The 22,671-nt window shown below is 40.1% G+C and overlaps 1 protein-coding gene across 1 annotated transcript in view; it reads right to left on the reverse strand.

Moving 5' to 3' along the window:
• xxylt1 (xyloside xylosyltransferase 1) overlaps positions 1-22,671 on the reverse strand; it is a 129,365-nt gene that overhangs the window by 99,296 nt on the left and 7,398 nt on the right. Inside the window, exon 2 of the mRNA XM_028795042.2 lies at positions 2,934-3,081. Coding sequence (XP_028650875.1) covers positions 2,934-3,081 — 148 coding nt within the window. The remainder of the gene's footprint in view (positions 1-2,933; positions 3,082-22,671) is intronic.

Consider the following 22,671-nt stretch of genomic DNA (forward strand, 5'->3'; position numbering starts at 1 on the left):
GATGAGACCAAGATAGAACTTTTTGGCCTTAATTCTAAGCGGTATGTGTGGAGACAACCAGGCACTGCTCATCACTTGTCCAATACAGTTCCCACAGTGAAGCATGGCGGTGGAAGCATCATGCTGTGGGGGTGTTTTTCAGCTGCAGGGACAGGTCGACTGGTTACAATCGAGGGAAAGATGAATGCGGCCAAGTACAGGGATATCCTGGACAAAAACCTTCTCCAGAGTGCTAAGGACCTCAGACTGGGCCGAAGGTTTACCTTCCAACAAGACAATGACCCTAAGCACACTGCTAAAATAACGAAGGAGTGGCTTCACAACAACTCTGTGACTGTTCTTGAATGGCCCAGCCAGAGCCCTGACTTAAATCCAATTGAGCATCTCTGGAGAGACCTAAAAATGGCTCTCCACCAACGTTTACCATCCAACCTGACAGAACTGGAGAGGATCTGCAAGGAGGAATGGCAGAGGATCCCCAAATCCAGGTGAGAAAAACTTGTTGCATCTTTCCCAAGAAGACTCATGGCTGTATTAGCTCAAAAGGGTGCTTCTACTAAATACTGAGCAAAGGGTCTGAATACTTAGGACAATGTGATATTTCAGTTTTTCTTTTTTAATAAATCTGCAACAATTTCAAAAATTCTTTTTTTTGTCTGTCAATATGGGGTGCTGTGTGTACATTAATGAGGGAAAAAATTAATTTAAATGATTTTAGCAAATGGCTGCAATATGACAAAGAGTGAAAAATTGAAGGGGGTCTGAATGCTTTCCATACCCACTGTATATGCAACATATTGGCATTCTAGCAATATCGATTCGTGGAAAATAAAGGACCACACGAGTACCACTTGGCATGACTTGAAGTACCACCAGTGGTACACGTACCACAGTTTGAAAACTGTGGTTGTAATGTATCACGGTCCCAAAATACTACAAACATATACTGCTAAGGTAATCTTTGTTAGCCAAAGACTGTCCAAACAGTGAAGAGAATATAAATACTTCTAATAACTTTGTACTTGAAATGTGCTTTGAGATGGTGTACGCTATTGACACATGCTATGTAAACTAAAGTTTGATTTTCTGCATTTGCTTTGCTTAAGATTTGAGTGAAACAAAGTGCTTCCTCCAATACAAGTAAATAAATACCTCAAATGTTACCTGCCTTCCTAATTCTCTGACAAAATGTTTTAGGAATTAAACAATCATAAAATAGTACGTTTATTTAGCAGATACTATAGACATGGCAAAAAACTGGCTCCTTAAAAGCTGACGGAAGTAGTAGATGGCATACTAGCACCTAACAGATTAATCACGTGAAAGATGTGATAGCCAGTAATAGGGCTCAATAACTTAAATCGGCAGAAGTGCCACAGATAATGAACACAATGCTTAGACTGTATGTGACTTTACATTGGGATGTGTTCTTCACATTTAAAAAAAACTTAATTCAGTTGCCGTACTCAGCGTTGGCTCATCCCAAACAGGTTTTATAAAAGGACTGAATGAGCTGCATAAATATTTGCATCTGCCTTGTTATTTTTGTCAGAATTGAAAAATGTTACAAATAGAGCACCATACCTTTAACTGCTATTCAATTTGTATGACAAATTTACAATGTGTAACAGTAGACATACATTAGACATAGACGTAGAGTACATTATCATTAACATCTTCTAAAAGGCAATTGTTCAAAATATAAAATACTCGGTGGCTGCACAGAATATAGCCTGCTATTCTGAATATGCATGGTAGACAGCTTCATTCAGGAAGTGGGATGGAATTGGAGCGGAACTATTTTAGTATTTAGACTAGTATTAGACAGTGTTTCTCCACAAATAAATAATCATCATCTGTCAAATTATTTAAAAAATTTGGTTTGAGTACAAAAATAAGTAAATATTCAAAGATACTCCAAGATAGGGTAAAAGTTCTAAGTGCTACCATAAGCAAGTTTAACTTAACATGCATTTAAATGCTTTGTTATTACTAATAATTTTGCTTTTTTGCTTGCAGTGCGTTTGGCAAAGCATGCAGCACTAATTACTTCTGAACTGCACAGCCTTCACTTAAAAAAAAACAGTGCCGAGTGAGCCAGTGTGGGCAACATTTATGAGGACAAGAAGATATCTCTTCATGGCATAAATGCAGAGAAGCTGTGCTTCCTACATTACAACCTCCGTTTACTGGAATTGGAGTATTAGTTTGACCATGTTATTCGTATTAGCTGTTCTTTACAATAATTGAGTTTTATGCTTTTATTTATCATTTGTAAACTGCACAGAATTTAAGAAAATATTGTTTAACAAATTTGAGTATTGTCTTATTAAACTGTGGATACTATTTTATACATTATTGTACTGTTGTTATATACAGTATAGTATTTATTTTTATTTAATTTTCTGAATAACTTATCTGACACATTTTGTACATAGTTAAAACAATCTAATGTATATACATGCTTGTTATAAAATAACACATTTATTTGAATATTTTTGTACCTGATCACCTGACCTTTTTTTTTCATCAAGCTATTGGAGGGACTATTTACTGGTCACTAATACTGGTTGTCAGAAACTACAGACTCTTTATCAGAATCAGTAACGGTGGCAAAAACTCTCTGATCACTCATGCGCTACAACATACCACTTGTTGCACAGCAACATATCTGGGGAGACGTTTTCATCTGGTAAGAAACCTTGAACAAACACAAACTTTATTTTAAGTTGCATATTTCACAGTCAACACCATAAATTGGTTTACACATACAGCCATTGTTCAAATACTTCTGTAACCTAACAATTGCTGAAGACTGAACGAGTAACGTTGTACTACACATTAACACCCTAAGGCAAACAGCCTACTGGATAAAGGCCTCTGATCCCGGAACTACACAGGTATGCTGGGAAAACTAACACCATTTATCTTACCTGCTGGCATTATACGGTGCATTGCTACAGAGAGGAAGAAGATGGCATCACTATAGTAGGTACCAGAGCCAGCACTGAAGTGCTTCTGCATTGCCTTCACAATGGGGAACAGGCGTTCAGTCAGTCTGATCACACTATGGAATCTTACCTGAGGAAAGAAATAAACAACACAAGGTGACCTGACACAAAGAATGGTTCAGAATGGCAGGTTAACCTGAACAGACATAGCAGACTTCAAGTCTTCTAGCAAAACTCACACTACCTACTCGCCCTTACTTATCTCTGTGGCCTCAGTTTTTCATAAGGCAGATTTCAGGATGTAATGACTTGGATGGATTAATAAAAATGCCCAATTTTTTCACTACAGGGCTGAGAAACCTAGCAACCTCATCAGCACTGTATTAGAAATACAAAAAGTAAAGATAAATTCATAACCATCAGCACATTTTGTAATTGACTATACAACATGCTAAAAGTTATCTCTGGAAAAGAAAGCAGGAGCAATTAATTACTGTCAGGCTGTGGTCTCAATGGGTAATATACTGAATATGTATTAACACATACAGGGAAATTAGAGAATTTATTTTTAGACATACCTTGGAGACCTGAGCATCTTTCCTTTGAAAAAACTGCAAATGAATTGAGAGATTTAAAATTTCAAATTACTTAACCAAAATCTATTAGCTATGCCTCCCCAGAATTAACCCCCTGAAGTTTGATAATTATTGCAACTATCAGGTATTGATGCTTCATGGTGCTTGCAGCTTAGACATTACTGTTAATTGATCATCAGATTCCCTAAAGAGGAACTCAGCAAACACTGTCAAATCAGCCTTAAAATTTCCAGGGAATCCAACATAGGGACTTGCCAGCGTACCTCTCTAATATGCAAAGAAACATGAACCAGCTTCGAAACTTACTAACCTAAAAATCTTAACATGCACCCTGATCCTGACTTTGCTATATGGTTACCGCTATTACTTGTATGAATGTTTTTAATGCATTACTACGAACCAGGCACTGAAAAAAATACAAGAATACTCCAAATCAAATCACCTGAGGGATCCCTATCCAGATAAGTATTGAAGGTTTTTACTGCAGATCACATTTTCAGCTTTAACGAATATTATTAATAGGGATGCACCGATCCCTGGTATCGGCCTCGATACCACATTTTCTAAAGTACTCATACTTGTTAAAAGTCCCCCGATACCGGGGACCGATACCACGGTCTGAGAAATGTCTATGTTTGAGCGGCATGTAAGGGGTTAATCACAAGTGCCGAGTGCCCGCCCCCAGGCCCCGGCTGCAGCTCAGAGCGGGGAGAAGGCGAGGCGAGACATGTCAGCCGTGTGTAGGGTTGCCACCCGTCCTTTAAAATACGGAATCGTCCCGTATTTGAGAAAGAAATTGCGCGTCCCGTTTTGAATCAATACGGGACGGGTTTTGTCCCGTATTTTTTTTTATTTTTTTTTAAAGCAGCGTCTCATGCAAATCATCCCACACGCATTTTATGAAGATGCCTCCTTTCCTACTTTTGATTGGGTAATACGGGATGTGGCCCCCGCTGCAGTATGCGTCCCTTATTTTTTTGTATTAAAAGTGGTAACCCTAGCCGTGTGGAACTATTTCAAAGTGAATGAAGACGACAAAACAAAGGCGGACTGCAAATTGTGCTCAGCGAAATTGTCCAGAGGAGGCTCAAAAGGTAGCGCATTTAACACAAGTAATTTAATCAAGCACCTAAAATCCTAACACGACAACGAGTACAAAGAGTTTACCCACGCTTCTAAACCAACACAACCCACGCTGCAGCAAACTCTTGCAAGACGAGAGAAAATGTCCAGAGACAATCCACGTGCTGTGAAAATAACACAGGCAATTATCGAGTACATTGCATTGAGTGACCAGCCACTCACAGAGGTAGAAAATGTGGGATTCCTGCGTCTCCTCCATGTTCTGGAGCCCAGATATGATGTCCCAAGCCGCCGCTACATGACTGACACAGAGCTGCCTAAACTACACGACTCCATGAAAAAACATATCCACAGCCTACTGCAAGCCTCCTCTGCGTTTAGTTTCACCACGGATATTTGGACAAGCAGTGTTAGCCCCGTGTCGCTAATTAGCCTAACCTCCCAGTGGATAGACGAGAGTTTCTTGTTTTTTTTTGTTAAATTATATGACTAAAGCTGTTACCTGTAAATTTAAATCATGTTTTTATTAAGTACTCGGTATCGGCAAGTACTCAGTATCGGCGAGTACTGAAATGCAAGTACTCGTACTCGTTTTCCAAAAAAGTGGTATCGGTGCATCCCTAATTATTAATGAGAAGTACATCCCCTTGGCACTGACATGGTTTACAAGCCATATACGTAAGTAGTAACATCCTCTGGGATACTGGCACTCAGTTAGGGCTAAATTCATCCAAGACAATCGTTATTATTTTTATTATTATTATATTTATTATTATTATGCTTGTTCAGTAATCCATTATGTGAGCCACTGAGCAATGCTGAGCCTCTACTACACTCTATCAGAAAAATGCTCTTCTGGCAATTCTCAAAATATTAAAAAAAAAAAAATGTAAAAAAAACCAAAAAAACATTGTATTAGACAAAAATTTGTTCTTTCAGGTACAAAATGTTATTTCTAGGCAGCCTGAATGATAACTAATCTTTTGAAGTGAAATTTTATTTTAAAGCTATAGATTAACAGAAATGGGCGGCACGGTGGCGCAGTGGGTAGCGCTGCTGCCTCGCAGTTGGGAGATCTGGGGACCTGGGTTCGATTCCCGGGTCCTCCCTGCGTGGAGTTTGCATGTTCTCCCCGTGTCTGCGTGGGTTTCCTCCGGGCGCTCCGGTTTCCTCCCACATTCCAAAGACATGCAGGTTAGGTGGATTGGCGATTCTAAATTGGCCCTAGTGTGTGCTTGGTGTGTGGGTGTGTGTCCTGCGGTGGGTTGGCACCCTGCCCGGGATTGTTTCCTGCCTTGTGCCCTGTGTTGGCTGGGATTGGCTCCAGTAGACCCCCCGTGACCCTGTGTTCGGATTCAGCGGGTTGGACGATGGATGGATGGATGAACAGAAATCATATGATTAAATTAAAATCATTTTAAAAACTATATAAAAATGCATTAAAAATGACAGCCATATTACTAGGTATTACTGATATCAAGGAGATTATAAGTCATGAAGGACCATTTTATCTTCTAGCTATGTAAAGCTTTCCTGGTAAACTTACAAGAGGAACAGAAAACAATGGTTTTAAAAGAAAGAAAAAAAAATCAAGTCTCACTGGTGTATATAGTACTTTAAGTGTAATAATAGTTTTCTCTGCAATAATGATGACTGAGGCATTTAAAAAAACCTTAAAAATTATAGTGTAGATTTTAAGTTAATTATTACAACAACCATTATGCACTTTTAAGCCACTATTTGCTATTATTACAAACATAACTTCCTTAATCAAAGCTATAATGATATAAGGGGAGATCAGCATGAACCCGCAGAGACCATCCAAATCTTTATAGATTAACAATAAACTGAAGTCCTGATTTGCTATGACAGTTCTTACCACAACTGCTCTAAAATGCTAAAGGCTACGCACTTTGGATACTTGTTACAGATATGGCCAAAATATTTACTTATGTTAAACACGTTAAATATTTAATTGAAGAGTACATGGTACTACCACACATTACCAAGTACCCACATCACCATTTGCCATAAGGTTCATCACCAAATTTGTCCGTTATAATATACAGCACACTATCAACACAGGCCCTTTAGTTGAATGTCAGAAGATTCCTACTACTTGTAAAAATTTGAAGAAAGAAAGTCAGACATTATATGGATGAATAAAATTAATTTATGAGAGTTAATACTGGGAATACAACAATATGTAAATAAGAATTATGTGTTCACACACATGCTGCTGGCAAAATAGCAACATTAAGGCTGAAAATAGTATGCTAAGCTGCATCTACTACCATCTGTCTTGTCAGACATTACGAAGATTGTCATACTAAGGTCATGGCATGGATATTTTAGCTATCACACTCTCACTTTATTCACAAATTCATAACCTACAGTGAAGTATAATGAATGCACGCATGTTAGATACAGTGGGTTCTTTCAAACAGGGTAAAGATATCGACTAGGCTACGCAACATTAATAAATGGCCAAGTCTAGTTGTTAGTTAAATAAGACAGAATAAACAAGGTGGATTAACTGCCCTATGTTAGTCTTGGATTTTCTCCATGCCTAATTCAGACACAGGATTTATATGCAGGTTGGTTACACTGTCCACAGTTAAAATTCCAGATGTGTTTAGACCTAGTCTTAAAAGCAATCACCAAACATCATTTAGATACCCCCACTTATATATACAAAAGCAGCACCTTATACCATGCACTATTTCTAAGCTGCCTCTCTAGAAAACAGAAAAAAAAATTCAAGACTATCATCAAATATTTAACATCTTTACATCAATTACATTAGTTAACCATTTTTCCTAGCAAATATATCATTCTGCATTACCAGAACTGGCTCAGCTGCTGCCAAACTGCTTTTAATTTGCTGATGATGTGTTACTACTTCTTCAATCACCACAGCTACACAAACTCCTACTAGGTAATTTTCAACTCTACTTAGACAACTACTAGTCCTCCTTATTATGAATGTCAAATTGGCAGCCTTTAAATGGTAAATAGGAACACAAAGCTTTACACACCATTCAAGTAAATAAAAAAAAAAAAAACATATCATAGTCTGTAAATTTTAGGCTCTTTGGGGCCAACAAGGTCTAACAGCATAGCAAAATTAATTTGTTGTTATAGGTCTCATGGGGAGTAGAGCATTTTGTACCTGGACACGGAGAGGAAATAATTAGTTCCAGTGGGTAACTCATAGGAGTTTGCACGTAACAGAACCCAATCAAGTAATATGTAAGTTTCTCAATAGTTACTTAAGTTTTAAAAGGTTTAATCAATGACATCAAATATGTCAAAAAGTGGTGCAGAGCTGTTACAGCCAAGATTAAGCTGGAGAAACAAACACACACGCACACACACAACAATACAGGTTTAAGAGCTCAACATGAGTGCTTGCTAGACAAAATCCCCGGGGAAGAGGGATTTATTTGTAGATACTGAAATTCTTTTTAAAATTATTTACAATGCATTACTTTAGTGTTGTCAATGGTCTAGAATTTGCAGAAGATGTGGTGCAATAATTGCACAGCCACTAACCCCTCATTTGGTTACACTTACTCCTTCAAAAACCTCTGGAGGTTGATAGAGGTCATTCTGTCACATACAATGAATCTACGTAACTAGTGTGCCACTAAGCTGGCTGGAAATAAATAAATGGAGGCTATAAAAAGCAAATCACTGTGTATGTGTCAAGTAGGGTCAAAGAACAGTGACTTGGCTTACAGCGTACATGATCAAAAAGCAACCAGCTTTTCTCTGTCACTGTGAATCACTGAAATAACTTTATGAACACACATACACACAAAATAAATAAATCAAGGTCATCCAGTGCACTACTGGATATATATATATTTTTTAATATACAGTATGTATATAATTTTCACATCACAAACCTAAAAAATTCTAGGTAGTACTGAGAACATACGTCTGCTGCCTGACTACACAATTCAGACTGCAAATGAAGTAAAAAGGACAATGAGGGTCTTTTCAGGAAGCTAAAAACTACTAATAAAGAAAACCATTTCATAAGTAACCAAGCAGAAACTGTAGCAGAAAATGTACTAAAGCCAGCTAGGCAACAAGAAGATGAATGACATAAGAATAAGGATTAAGACTGGAAAGCTTTGAAGTCTACAACACCCTGGGTTAAAGCTTTTTTATTCTATTTTATACAGTAGGTTAAATATTAGCAAATTGTGTGGCACATCTGAAACAGCTCAAAAGCATCAGCCAATATTCATAAAGCAGTATGTAAATCTGGCTTTAAATGTCCTTGGATTGAAAATCAAGACTGATAGAAAAACTTGATTTGGTACACAGCACATTAGTACCTTAAATGATGAACAGATGAACAACTTTTTTTTTTAACAGGTTTGACCACCCTAAACCACTCTCACCTTAGAGTACTGCACCCTCCACCCACCCTTCTGCCGATACCAGCATAGGTGAGAGTTTACACAAACCCACAATTAGAGCAGCCCAGGTAAGCAGAGAGCTGAGGAGACTTTGTGCCAGCAAAGCAGCAGGTCCAGATGGAGTATCGCCATGACTGCTGAAGGCCTGTGCGTTGGAGCTGGGAAGTCCTCTACAGCGCATTTTCAACCTGAGCCTGGAACAGGGGAGAGTCCCGAGGCTTTGGAAAACATCTTGCATCACCCCAGTCCCAAAGGTATCACGTCCAGGTGAGCTGAATGATTTCCGGCCGGTTGCTCTGACGTCATATGTGATGAAGGCCATGGAGCGGCTGCTGCTTCACCACCTGAGGCCACAGGTCCGCCACACCCTCGACCCTCTGCAGTTCGCATACCAGGAGAAGTTGGGAGCGGAGGATGCCATTATCTATATGCTACACCGATCACTCTCCCACTTGGACAGAGGCAGTGGTGCAGTAAGAATTATGTTTCTGGATTTCTCTAGCGCCTTCAACGCCATCCAACCTCTGCTCCTTAGGGTCAAGCTGACAGAGATGGGAGTAGATTCATACCTGGTAGCATGGATCGTGGACTATCTTAAAGACAGACCTCAGTATGTGCGTCTCGGGAACTGCAGGTCTGACACTGTGGTCAGCAACACAGGAGCGCCGCAGGGGACTGTTCTTTCTCCGGTCCTGTTCAGCCTATATACATCGGACTTCCAATACAACTTGGAGTCCTGCCACGTGCAAAAGTTTGCTGACGACACTGCTATCGTGGGCTCCATCAGGAGTGGACAGGAGGAGGAGTACAGGAACCTAATCAAGGACTTTGTTAAATGGTGCGACTCAAACCACCTACAACTGAACACCAGCAAAACCAAGGAGCTGGTGGTGGATATTAGGAGGCCCAGGCCCCTCATGGACCCCGTGATCATCAGAGATAACTGTGTGCAGAGGGTGCAGACCTATAAATACCTGGGAGTGCAGCTGGATGATAAATTGGACTGGACTGCCAATACTGATGCTCTGTGTAAGAAAGGACAGAGTCAACTATATTTCCTTAGAAGGCTGGCATCCTTCAACATCTGCAATAAGATGCTGCAGATGTTCTACCAGGTTGTGGCGAGCGCCCTCTTCTACGCGGTGGTGTGCTGGGGAGGCAGCATAAAGAAGAGAGACGCCTCACGCCTGGACAAACTGGTGAGGAAGGCAGGCTGTATTGTAGGCATGGAGCTGGACAGTTTTGACATCTGTGGCAGAGCGACGGGCACTGAGCAGGCTCCTGTCAATCATGGAGAATCCACTGCATCCACTAAACAGTATCATCTCCAGACAGAGGAGCAGCTTCAGCGACAGACGGCTGTCACTGTCCTGCTCCACTGACAGACTGAGGAGGTCGTTCCTCCCCACACTATGCGACTCTTCAGTTCCACCCGGGGGGGGGGGGGGGGGTAAACGTTAACATTATACAAAGATATTGTCTGTCTGTATACCTGCATTGTTATCACTCTTTAATTTAATATTGTCTTTATCAGTATGCTGCTGCTGGAGTATGTGAATTTCCCCTTAGGATTAATAAAATATCTATCTAAATGAGTAACATAATGAAGACGGTTGTGTAATGTTTCCTTAAATACACAAATATGCTTTTTGACTGCTGTTCAGATATAGTTGTGAATGCTGATATTGCTAAAACTGTTAAAAGTGTGATTCCTTAAGATGGTGAAAAAAGCAGGCATTGTAATAAGCTCATGCTATTTCTCAAAAACACTAGCACTACATACAAGTGAGCTTTTTAGTACTGAAAAGCATATCAGTTCTTAGCTTCCCATCTGTTTGAACAAATGAGCATCAAACAAGTAGTCTGCACCCATTTTAATTATACTCATTTTCACTCTAAAAACTTTGCAATGCTACTAAACTCCCAAGTGAAACTGAAACTAAGCCAAAATATGGCAGTTATCACAGAATGCTCAAGATGCACCCTAAATTGCCAAAAATACTGTAATACTGAAATTGCACAGAAATTAAGAGACCATACACAACTTGCAGCTTAATAACTTTTCAATTGTTCATCTTCGCATACATTTACAAAAAAACAAAAAAAACAAACTGAAGTAAAAAGTCAGAATTCTGAAAAGCATATTATCTAAGCGTGCTTTTTTGGGCTAAAAGTCTTGAATAAAAGATCTCTGCAGAAACTAACAAATCATAATTTAACAAGCAACATTATTCTCTCATGTTACAAAATACAATGCCTGTGTTATGCATTGACAGAAATTCTTTTTGCACACAGCTCTAATTGATAGCAGATTTGCTTAAGATGAAAAACAATAGACTTTTTCTAGTTTATTTAGATCTAAAAACAGAGACACAAAATACATGTACTGCCATCTAGTGGGGAATATAATTGGTGAAATTTCACCTACAGATAAGGGACAGAAAAAAAAGCAAGCATTCCATTATGTATGCATTCATCCATTTTATGGAATCATCTTGTCCAATACAAGGTTGTTGCGAGTCAGAGCCTATTTAGAAAGCTCCATGTACAATACTGGAAACAACCCTGGATGGAACACTAACTCATTACAGGACTTATTTACTCCAACCTCATGACTCGCTCATACCAGGACAGTTTAAAGTCACCAGTCATCTACAGAGGATATAAAAAGTCTACATACACCGTGGCCAAAATCATAGATTTTGTGCAATAAAAGAATGAAACCAAGATAAATTCTGTCAGAACTTATTACACTAATATTGCAAAACTGAAATCTATACACAGAAGGAGAGAACAAATCAGAAACTGTAGGTAGTATACACCTGGCATCAAATAAAGTAGCTCTGATTGAGGTCAGTAAAGTTTGGCTGTTCCTGTAGGATTATACTGATATCCTCTTGGTTGCAACAAACTCCAATAGCCATGGTCTGCAAAGAGCTTTTAAAACATGAATAGGCCTTCACCAGTGAATAGTATCAGGGGTTACAAAAACGTATCTCAAGCATTAAACTTCCCATAGAGCATAGTGAAAACACTCATCAACAAGAGGAAAAAGTTTGGATCAACAGTGACTCTCAAGACTTCCCTCCACGATTAATAAGACAAGGAGGAAACTGGTCACAGAGGCCACCAAGAGGCCTACAGCAACATTAAAGGAACTGCAGGATTTCCTGGCAAGTACTGGTTGTTCCCTACATGTGACAGCAATCAGTTGTATTCTTCATATGTCTGGGTTGTGGGGTAGGGTAGCAAGATGAAAGCCTTTTCTCACAAAGGAAAACATCCTAGCCTGCACTTTGCAAAAAGGTATACACAATCACTTACAACCATGTGGAAAATGTGTTATGGTCTGATGAGACCAAGGTTGACTATTTTGGCCATAATTCTAAAAGGTATGTTTGGTGCAAAAATAATAACAGCACATCATGAAAAGAAAACCATACCCACAGCGAAGTGTGGTGGAGGCAGCATCATGCTTTGGAGCTGCTTTTCTTCAGCTGGAACTGGGGCTGTAGTCAAGGTGGATCATGACTAGCACAAACTAGTCTATTTTGGCACAAACCTTCAAGCATCTGCTAGGAAGCTGAAGATGAAGAGGAACCTCACCTTTCAGCATGACAACAACCCAAAGTATACATCAAATTCAACAAAGCATTGGCTTCATCAAAGGAGGTCCAGTGTTCTGGAATGGCCCAGTCAGAGCCCAGACCTTAATCCAACTGAAAATTTGTAGAGTGACCTGAAGAGAACTGTGCACAGGAGATACCCTCATAATTTGGCAGATCTGGCATATTCCCCCCCCCCCCCCCCCAAGGAGGATTGGGCAAAAGTCGGCAAATCGAGATGTACAAAAATGATAGACTCTTACTGAGCAAGACTGAGTGCTGCAATAAAATCTAAAGGTGCTTTGAGTAAGTATTAGTTTAGTGGGTGTACACACTAGTACAACCAGTTTTTATATGATTTTTCCCCTCTTTTTTCACTAAACAGTTTCGGATTTGTTTTCACCTTCATATAGATTTCAAATTTAGAATAAAGGTGGAATCAATTCTAACAGAATTTTGCTTGGCTTCATTTTTTTTATTACACAAAATCTGATTTTGACAGGGGTGTATAGACTTTTTATATCCACTGTAATATTGTTGGGGCACAGGGGGAATTTGAATCCCTAAAATAATATCAAACGGAGATAGGGAGTAAAATTACATTCTACTCAGCGGCAGGGCAAGAATTAAAGCAGAAAAAAAAAAAAATCAATGGACCAATGAATCAGTAGCATCACCCACTGTGTTTTTGTACTGTACAACATCATCATCAACATTTATTTCGATAGTACATTTTCCTCACGCATGATATAGCTCAAACTGCTTTACAAGATGTCAGAAAAATAGGTTCAAAGAAAAGCAAAATTAAAATTAGATAATAATGAATAGGTAGCCCTGTGGTGGGCTGGTGCCCTGCCTGGGGATTTGTTCCTGCCTCGCGACCTTTGTTGGCTGGGATTGGCTCCAGCAGACCCCCGTGACCCTGTGTTAGGATATAGCGGGTTGGTAAATGACTGACTGACTGACTGAATAGGTAACATACATGAAAATAATACACACTTAGGTAAGATGGATATAATTAATAGAGAAGAAGAGTCTTTATTTGAATCTTATATTAAGAAGGAGGACAGAAACAAAAAGGAGTACAATGATTAGGTCAGAGGCTAGGAGGACAGAAACAAAAAAAAAAACAAAAAAAAACTCCAGGTTAAGATGGAGGAGAAAAAGAATATCTGCAGGGGCTCCAAAGCCAAATGCCCAATTACCCCCTCCCTCCATCCGTAAATAAATGTACTTAACCAGTTCTTTACTGTGGTTTTTTTTTTTTTGTTTTTTTTTTTTAGGCTTTATCTTTGAGAATTTGACTCAGTAGGCCTTTGTGGGAGGTTGGGGTCTCAGTTTTCATTCAAACAAAACTGACAGCTGTACAGTACTTTGATCAGGTGAGCTTAGAGATTAATAAAGATTAGAAACGGACTGAAAAATTTGATAATTCTATGCATATCTAGTTTATTAAGAGTAGAATTAAAAGTAGTTACGAAAAAGTGAAATTATAAATGTGGGATTTTAGCCATAACTCAATTGGTAATGTAGCCCGGATTTTTGGTGTATAACAGACAAAAAGCTGCTTCATCACTTTTTTATGCTTGACCACTATCATAAGATCTAAGGTTATGACTTGGAATGTAGGGGGACAGGCACTTCAAAACAAGTTTGGATAAGGAACAAGATTTTTTTAAAATGTTTTTACATACCATTAGTAGTATTTTAAAGTCAATAGTAAAGGATGCAGGTAACCAATGTAAAAATGCTAAAATTGGCGAGATGTGCTCAGATTTTCATTTTTGAGTTAAGACTCTTTCTACGGCAATCTGAACTAACTTCAAAAGACTGATGTCTTTCTTAGGTAGTTCAGTTAGTGCACAGTAATCTAGTCAACTAAAAATAAAACAAGAATTTATTTCTCAGTATCTTGTACTATTATAAAAGATCAAACTTTTATAATGTTTCTTAAATAGAAAATTGGAGTCCTGGAATTATCTGGTTAATATGCAATTTAAAGGTTAGATCAGAGTCCATGATTACACCTAAATTCTTTACTTTCCCCCTGTCTTTTAATGCTAAGGGATCAAGTTGATTTCTAACATTCTCATTATTTCTATGTTTTACCAACAACTAAGATTTCACTTTCTTCCTTATTTATCTTGAGAAAATTACAAGTATTTTTGAATGGATTAAAAGTAAAACATTGGATCAGAGTGTCAGGGCCATCAAGTGCTATAGACAGGGAATGCTCTGTATCATCTGCATAACTGCATTATATCAACGTTTTGTATTTTTATATAATCTGGCCCAGAATAGATCCTTGTGGTATGCTGTATACATTATCACATATCCCAGAACTACAACCACCACAGCTAACAATGAATTTTGTAACTATTGAAGAAGAATGAAACCAATTTAAGTCACTGCTAGAGAGGCCAAACCATTGACTATATACATAAATACATCTTTGTACACACATTAATGAATTTTTAAAAATAATTACAAGGCCTAGGCTTGGGAGAGTGTTGCATTATTTCTAGGTTCTCAACCCAAGAAAACATATAGATTTTTAGAGTTGTTTTATCAAACTCTTGTCATCTAGTAAAACTTACTGACATTTACATTATTTACTGTACACAACAAATAATACCAACCAGATAGAATGGTACAAATACTGTAACAGTTGCATAACAGAAAACATAAACCCACTATGCAACAAACAAACCTTAAAAAATAAATGAGTGTGAAGGCTCTAGTGATGTTACAAGCAATAACACTGTGAAATAGTCCCTTCCTTGCAAACTAAATAGGATTCAGTGACATTTTTTTTATTCTATTTGATTTGCTTGTTTTCCCAGCCCTCTTTTCTCTTCCTAGAACTCAGTAAAGGGCACTCTTACTGTAAATTCCTGTTTGGCTCAGATGTCCTGAGCTGAAGCCTTCCAGTCAAACTACTTTCTTATTTACTTGTAGAACAGTGCCCTCTTGTGATATTGAGGAAGAGGACTTAAACATCCCCATTACAATTCCGCCCACCACAGCCACTTGTATTGTACAAGAAAGAAAGAAAATGGGGTAAAGTTACCATGCAAAATGACTCTAAATGTGTGAAAGTACCAAGTAAAACAGATTGAGCTAAAGTGACTCTTGGAAATTTTAAATTGGAATTCTTCAAGAACCCAGATACCAAAGAAGAATCATTAAAAATGCAATTCTCTTTCATGAAAATTTACAAGGTGGCGCAGTGGTAGCGCTGCTGCCTCGCAGTTAGGAGACCTGGGTTCGCTTCCCGGGGCCTCCCTGCGTGGAGTTTGCATGTTCTCCCCATGTCTGCGTGGGTTTCCTCCGGGCACTCTGGTTTCCTCCCACAGTCCAAAGACATGCAGGTTAGGTGGATTGGCGATTCTAAATTGGCCCTAGTGTGTGCTTGGTGTGTGGGTGTGTGTCTTGCAGTGGGTTGGCACCCTGCCCGGGATTGGTTCCTGCCTTGTGCCCTGTGTTGGCTGGGATTGGCTCCAGCAGACCCCCGTGACCCTGTGTTCGGATTCAGCAGGTTGGAAAATGTATGGATGGAAGTTGTCTTAAATCAGTTAAATGAAGGACTGTCATACTGAGGTCATAAGGATTCAGGTATTATATATAATTTTGGACGGCACGGTGGTGCAGTGGGTAGCGCTGCTGCCTCGCAGTTAGGGGACCTGGGTTCACTTCCTGGGTCCTCCCTGCATGGAGTTTGCATGTTCTCCCCGTGTCTGCATAGGTATCCTCCCACAGTCCAAAGACATGCAGGTTAGGTGCATTGGGGATTCTAAATTGTCCCTAGTGTGTGCTTGGTGTGTGGGTGTGTGTGCGCGCCCTGCGGTGGGCTGGCACTCTGCCCAGGGTTTGTTTCCTGCCTGGGATTGGCTCCAGCGGACCCCCGTGACCCTCTGGTTTGGATATACCGGGTTGGATAAGGGATGGATGGATATAATTTTTAAGAGAAAACCTAATACTAATGCATTCATTTCAGAACTGAACCAGATTTCACAGATTAAAAAATAATGAGAGTATCACCCATATACTGTTTAAAATGATGAGATGATGCATTAATAATCTGACTACACCACAAATCAGGTCACAATGCACACATATTGAATAAACTAATTTAACTGAAGTTGAACCTCTGATCTTTCAGAGACAGACACACTTTCACAGAGACCTCCAACATGTTTCTTTCATTTCTCTCTATTATAAAAAAAAAACAAAATTCAAAAAAGTCTCAAGAAAATGAGAGTAAAGCTCACATTAGTGCAAACAAACGGAAAATATTACTCAGTGAAATAATGGAACAGCAAAAAGAGATGGAATAGTGTTTGAGAATGTCTGGGGGAGAAGAGAGACAAGGCAGTGACATTAAAACGTTTGAAGTGCCGCACTAAATGCAGATCACGCAGCACGGGAGCAGCAGCAAGCCAGCAGCTGATCGAGCAAAGAGGAGGTAAAAAAAAAAAAAAAAAAACAACCACTGTTATGTATTTCCCATTGTATCAACGTTTAAGAGGGGTTTCAGAGGAGTGAACACATCTCCATTGGTGTTTGAGGATGTCTGGGGGAGAAGAGAGACAAGGCAATGACTTTCGAAGTTCCTGTTTGAAGTGTCGAACGAAATGCAGATTACATTGCACAGGAGCAGCTGATCGAGCAAAGAGGAGGTAAAAAAAAAAAACAAAACTTATTTGAATCCCATTGTATCATCGTTTAAGAGGGGTTTCAGAGGAGCGGCTGCATCTCCTTGGGGTGCGTTTAGCCCCCCTCTTCACAATGGTGTATAGTGCTGGTGGGGGAAGGGGTAGGTGAGCGAAGTGCAGATCACGCAGCACGGCGGCAGCAGCAATCCAGCAGCTGATCGAGCAAAGAGGAGGGAAAAAAAAATATAAAAGGAATTTGTTTCACATTGTATCACTGTTTAACAGGGGTTTCAGAGGAGTGGCCGTGTCTCTTTAGGGTGCTTTCAGCCCCCCTCTTCACAACGGGTAGCGGTTGGTGGGGGGGAGGGCGAAGCCCCCTAGTTTATAATACATAAGACATTTGGCATGAGCAACAGTTAAATACAACAAGCAGAACCTCATTCCCAGGGTGAAATATGTTTGGAGAATAATTGATGTTGAAGATGTTGTTTTGCTGTCACTGACTCTCAGGCTATTGTAAGAGTAAAGTCTTATTTAACTGTACAAACTGTTAAGATACTAAGTGAACAACCTAAGATGCTGATGCTAGAATGTTAAATTGTGATGACAAACAATGATCCCCAAACATACATCCAAATCAACAAAGGCATGGTTGACCTAAAATAGTAACGATATATTGCAATGGCCAACTCTGGCTTTTGAGTCAACCCAACTGAAAAATCTGTGGTATGAAGTGAAGAGGGCAGCTTAGAGCCATAGCACTTTGTAAATAAAAGTTTTGAAAAACTTCATAGAAGAATGTGTCACCAAACTTTAGCGAAAGGTAACGGAAAAGGCTTTGTGAATTTATACATGCCAATTATACATGCTATATGGACTAAATACAGAACAGCTACTAATGTTCATGAGAAAACATACTATTACATATTTAAAACATTTTAAAATAAGGCAATTAATAACTAATGAGCTCATGAATTATTAGGTCCTCTGATAAAGATGAAAGAAAAAGTCATACACAATAAAGTACACAAAGTAAGCTATACTCTTACTTTGTAATAATGCAAAGGAAATTTTTTTTTTGTAAACCAACTACAATTTCTGTTAATGTTAACAATCTCTGTCCACTGACACGTTAAAGTGACTTTTTAAACAATTTTACCATCATTAAACTGCATAATATTTAAACTAATAAATAATAACAATAAAATACATAATAGTATTACTGATAGTTGCACCATTACTTCAAGGCTTCAAGCCCAGGTGCATTACACAGTATTCACCAAATTAAAATAAAATAAAACAAGTGCAATCTTGGTGATGACAATGTCATGACATCTTACCAACTGTACCATCATTTAGGCAAACTGCATTAATATGGACCTTGCTTCAAGCTAAGCTATATACATAAATAATAAAAACTACAACTTGCATTTATAATGCTGTTTGTGGTATAGCCCTATGGAAGCGCATTAGGGCCACTGTGAAGAAAAAAAAAATTGGACACGGAAGAAAAAAACAAACTATATGTCGAGAATAAATTCGACATGTTGACTATGTCAAGATTAAAGTCGATATTTCCATTTTATTCTCAGTTTATTTTATAATTAAAGTAGAATGTTGTAAACTAAACTTCATCCTAAAATCAATGTTTAATTTACTAGATTTTCTCAAACCCCGTTACAAGTTAATGCAGCACATCAAATACTTTGTGTTAATCACCACACGATAAACGTCTTTGTGAAATTAAAACTAGTTATTAACTTAGCCGACGGAGTGTTCAGAACTTTAAAAATATCTTCGTTATACATGTTTAATTATGCCATTCATTCAGAGTTGCGCCCATCTCTGAACGAGTCGATAGCACATCGCAGAATGAATACAAGCTAAACATACACTAGCACAGGGGTAGGCAACGTCGGTCCTGGAGTGCCACAGTATGTGCAGGTTTTTGTTCCAACCCAGTTCCTTAACGAGAACTCAATTATTGCTGATGAAGCACATATTGCTTAAGTGACATTTTAATGCTTCATTTTAGTGGTCTCGCTTGTTAAGGTTCTCCAACCTTAATTGCTTATTTCAATCTTAAACTGCTGCATTCAGTGTTTTAATTGCTCCTTATTAGCAATAAGATGTAAAACAGGGGTAGGCAATGTCGGTCCTGGTGAGCCGCAGTGGCTACAGGTTTTCATTCAACCCAATTGCTTAATTAGAAACCAATCATTGCCAATCTCAGACCTTATTTAATTTTATGGCTTGTTAGTCTGTGCAATGTAAGGCTTTTATATCGTAGATTTTTTTCCTTTCCAAGGATATCATCCAAATGATTTGAAGCCTAAAACAGATCATTTTCAGTCTGTCACATTTTTCTATTAAGTGTTTTATTAAATCAAACAGTGCATGATGAACACACACAGATGTAATTGGAAAAAAGCTAGCTGGAGAACTGCTGGCTTTTTTGTCTTTTACAACCAGTAGTATAGAAACAGTATTTACACATCTGACCTTTTAAAACTAAAGTATCTCCAGGCGACGGATGCGACTCCTTTTTTTCGGCAAAAGTTCTTCTGTTCATCACATGTTCAACTTTACTTTTAGTTCAGTTTCAGAATGCTCTCTGTCCATTTTCACTGCGCAGAATACCTATGCTACCGCCCACTATTTGGTGGTGTAGCAGTGAAAAAGAGCCCTAGTGCAACAAATCTGTGTTTAGCGGTGTAGCAGTGAAAAAGGTCCCCACTTGAACAGTTTCCCGCTGCGCCACGTTCCGAACGTCGTTTAGGCAATTTAAACCAGTGTTGCGGTATAAGAAAAATCCATATCATAAAAAAAATAAAAAACGGTTTTCGGTATGAACCGGTATACAGCCCAGCACTACTTTACACACATTGCCATCACCATGGATGCTGCTGCTGCAGCTACCAGCAGCTCTCTGATGGACATGTGGAGATGTATCGGGGAGGTGAGGGTGGGGGTATGCCTCAAGCAGCTTCCTAGTAAGGACAAAAAGGAGGTGGTGCATCCTCCATTCCTGCTGGCTGGGCTACATAAACTCCCCCATCTTGGCTATGTACCAGGGGCCTAGTAGGGTGGCCATCCAGTAATCATCCCTCTGTTTTATAGCTTCAATCCAGCACTACAGCAAATGAGCAGCCATGTGGTAGAGGTGCCCCTTGCCCAACAATTTCTGACTATCTTCTTCTTCCTCTTCCTCCTCCTCCTCCTCCTCCTGCTGCTGCTGTTCAGTGTCCTGCCCCACTCCCTGACAATAAGTACTGACCTCTTAGTCTGCTCACCCTCCTGCTGTGAGCCCCATGCCACCTCCTCTTCCTCTTTCTTCTACTGGGGTGCCCCTGCCCTGCTGGGCTGCCTACTGGGCATGTCCTCCTCGGCACCCTCTCCCACCTTGAGCAGGCCACCTAGTGTCCTGTCCAGTAGGAACACTAGTGGGAGCACATCATTCCAGCCAGCGTTCTCCCGGATGACAAACTTAGTGGCCTATTCAAAAGGAGCCAGCACCTTGCAGAGCTGCCACATCTGCTGCCACTGGACCCCAGTAAAATACGCCTGTGGCAGTGCTTGGCCCCCGGTACCTTGTTCTACCAGGCAGTAGTTCACTGCCCTGTGTTGTTCCCACAGCTACTCCACCATGTACATATTTTTGCAAGCAACATGCTGGACAGTAGGGAAGCGGCAAAAATGGCTGCAGACTCGCTGTGACTTGCCACACTGTGTTGCTGTAGCTGGTGGAAGCTCCGAGTCCTCACTGTCTTCATACATAAATATGCCCAGTACCTCCCTGAACAGCTCCTGTCTGTCACTTTCCAGGTCTATCCTTCCCTCCTTTTCGACTTCTGTCCTTACCCCCCCCCCCAGAGATCCCCCAAGGTATGATCAAAGAGCAAGGGTTTCCTTTTCGGGGAAACTTTTTAAGGGTCTGGAGCCTTGGCCACAGCTCATTGGCTGAAGAGTGTTGCTTTGGCTGCAAAGCTGCTTGATGCTGCTGCTGGCAGTCTCCACAATACTGATAGGTATTGCCAAAGGTGGCTGAGAGGACATGGATGGGTTGGTGGTATCACGCCCTCAATCAACTCCATGGCCACAACCAGCTGCTCTTCCTCCAGCCTTCGTGGGAATTGAATAATTATTTTCTTTCTCCCTCTCTCTATCATTCGCTCTTACAGTATATCTACCACTAAGTCCCACAGGGTCTGTACTGCAAATGATCAGCATTATATACCTGAGGAGGCAGTCCCACCCAATGTTAGCTGTTACAGCTCTGGGGGATGTGACACTTGCCTCGCAAAGCATTATGGGGAGCTGTGAAAAAAAAAAGTTCTCCTAAACCTGCCAAATTATCAGTAAATCTGACAAACAAGGGCAAAGGTAGCAAATTCGCTGCAAATAACACTGGAGAAATTTGCTAATCAACACTACAGAACACACAAAAGAAAAACTGAGAAATCACATGTACATAAGTATTCACAGCCTTTGCTCAATACTTTGTCGATGCACCTTTGGCAGCAATTACAGCCTCAAGTCTTTTTGAATATGACGCCACAAGCTTGGCACGCCTATCCTTGGCCAGTTTTGCCCATTCCTCTTTGCAGCACTTCTCAAGCTCCATCAGGTTGGATGGGAAGCGTCGGTGCACAGCCATTTTAAGATCTCTCCAGAGATGTTCAATCGGATTCAAGTCTGGGTTCTGGCTGGGCCACTCAAGGACATTCACAGAATTGTCCTGAAGCCACTCCTTTGATATCTTGGCTGTGTGCTTAGGGTCGTTGTCCTACTGAAAGATGAACTGTCGCCCCAGTCTGAGGTCAAGAGCACTCTGGAGCAGGTTTTCATCCAGGATGTCTTTGTACATTGCTGCAGTCATCTTTCCCTTTATCCTGACTAGTCTCCCAGTCCCTGCTGCTGAAAAACATCCCCACAGCATGATGCTACCACCACCATGCTTCACTGTAGGGATGGTATTGGCCTGGTGATGAGCCTGGCCTGGTTTCCTCCAAACGTGACGCCTGGCATTCACACCAAAGAGTTCAATCTTTGTCTCATCAGACCAGAGAATTTTCTTTCTCATGGTCTGAGAGTCCTTCAGGTGCCTTTTGACAAACTCCAGGCGTGCTGCCATGTGCCTTTTACTAAGGAGTGGCTTCCGTCTGGCCACTCTGCTATACAGGCCTGATTGGTGGATTGCTGCAGAGATGGTTGTCCTTCTGGAAGGTTCCCCTCTCTCCACAGAGGACTCCTGGAGCTCTGACAGAGTGACCATCGGGTTCTTGATCACCTCCCTGACTAAGGCCATTCTCCCCCGATCGCTCAGTTTAGATGGCCGGCGAACTTCT

Source organism: Erpetoichthys calabaricus, chromosome 2 (genome assembly GCF_900747795.2).
Source record: "Erpetoichthys calabaricus chromosome 2, fErpCal1.3, whole genome shotgun sequence".
In the NCBI taxonomy this organism is placed as follows: Eukaryota; Metazoa; Chordata; class Cladistia; order Polypteriformes; family Polypteridae; genus Erpetoichthys; species Erpetoichthys calabaricus.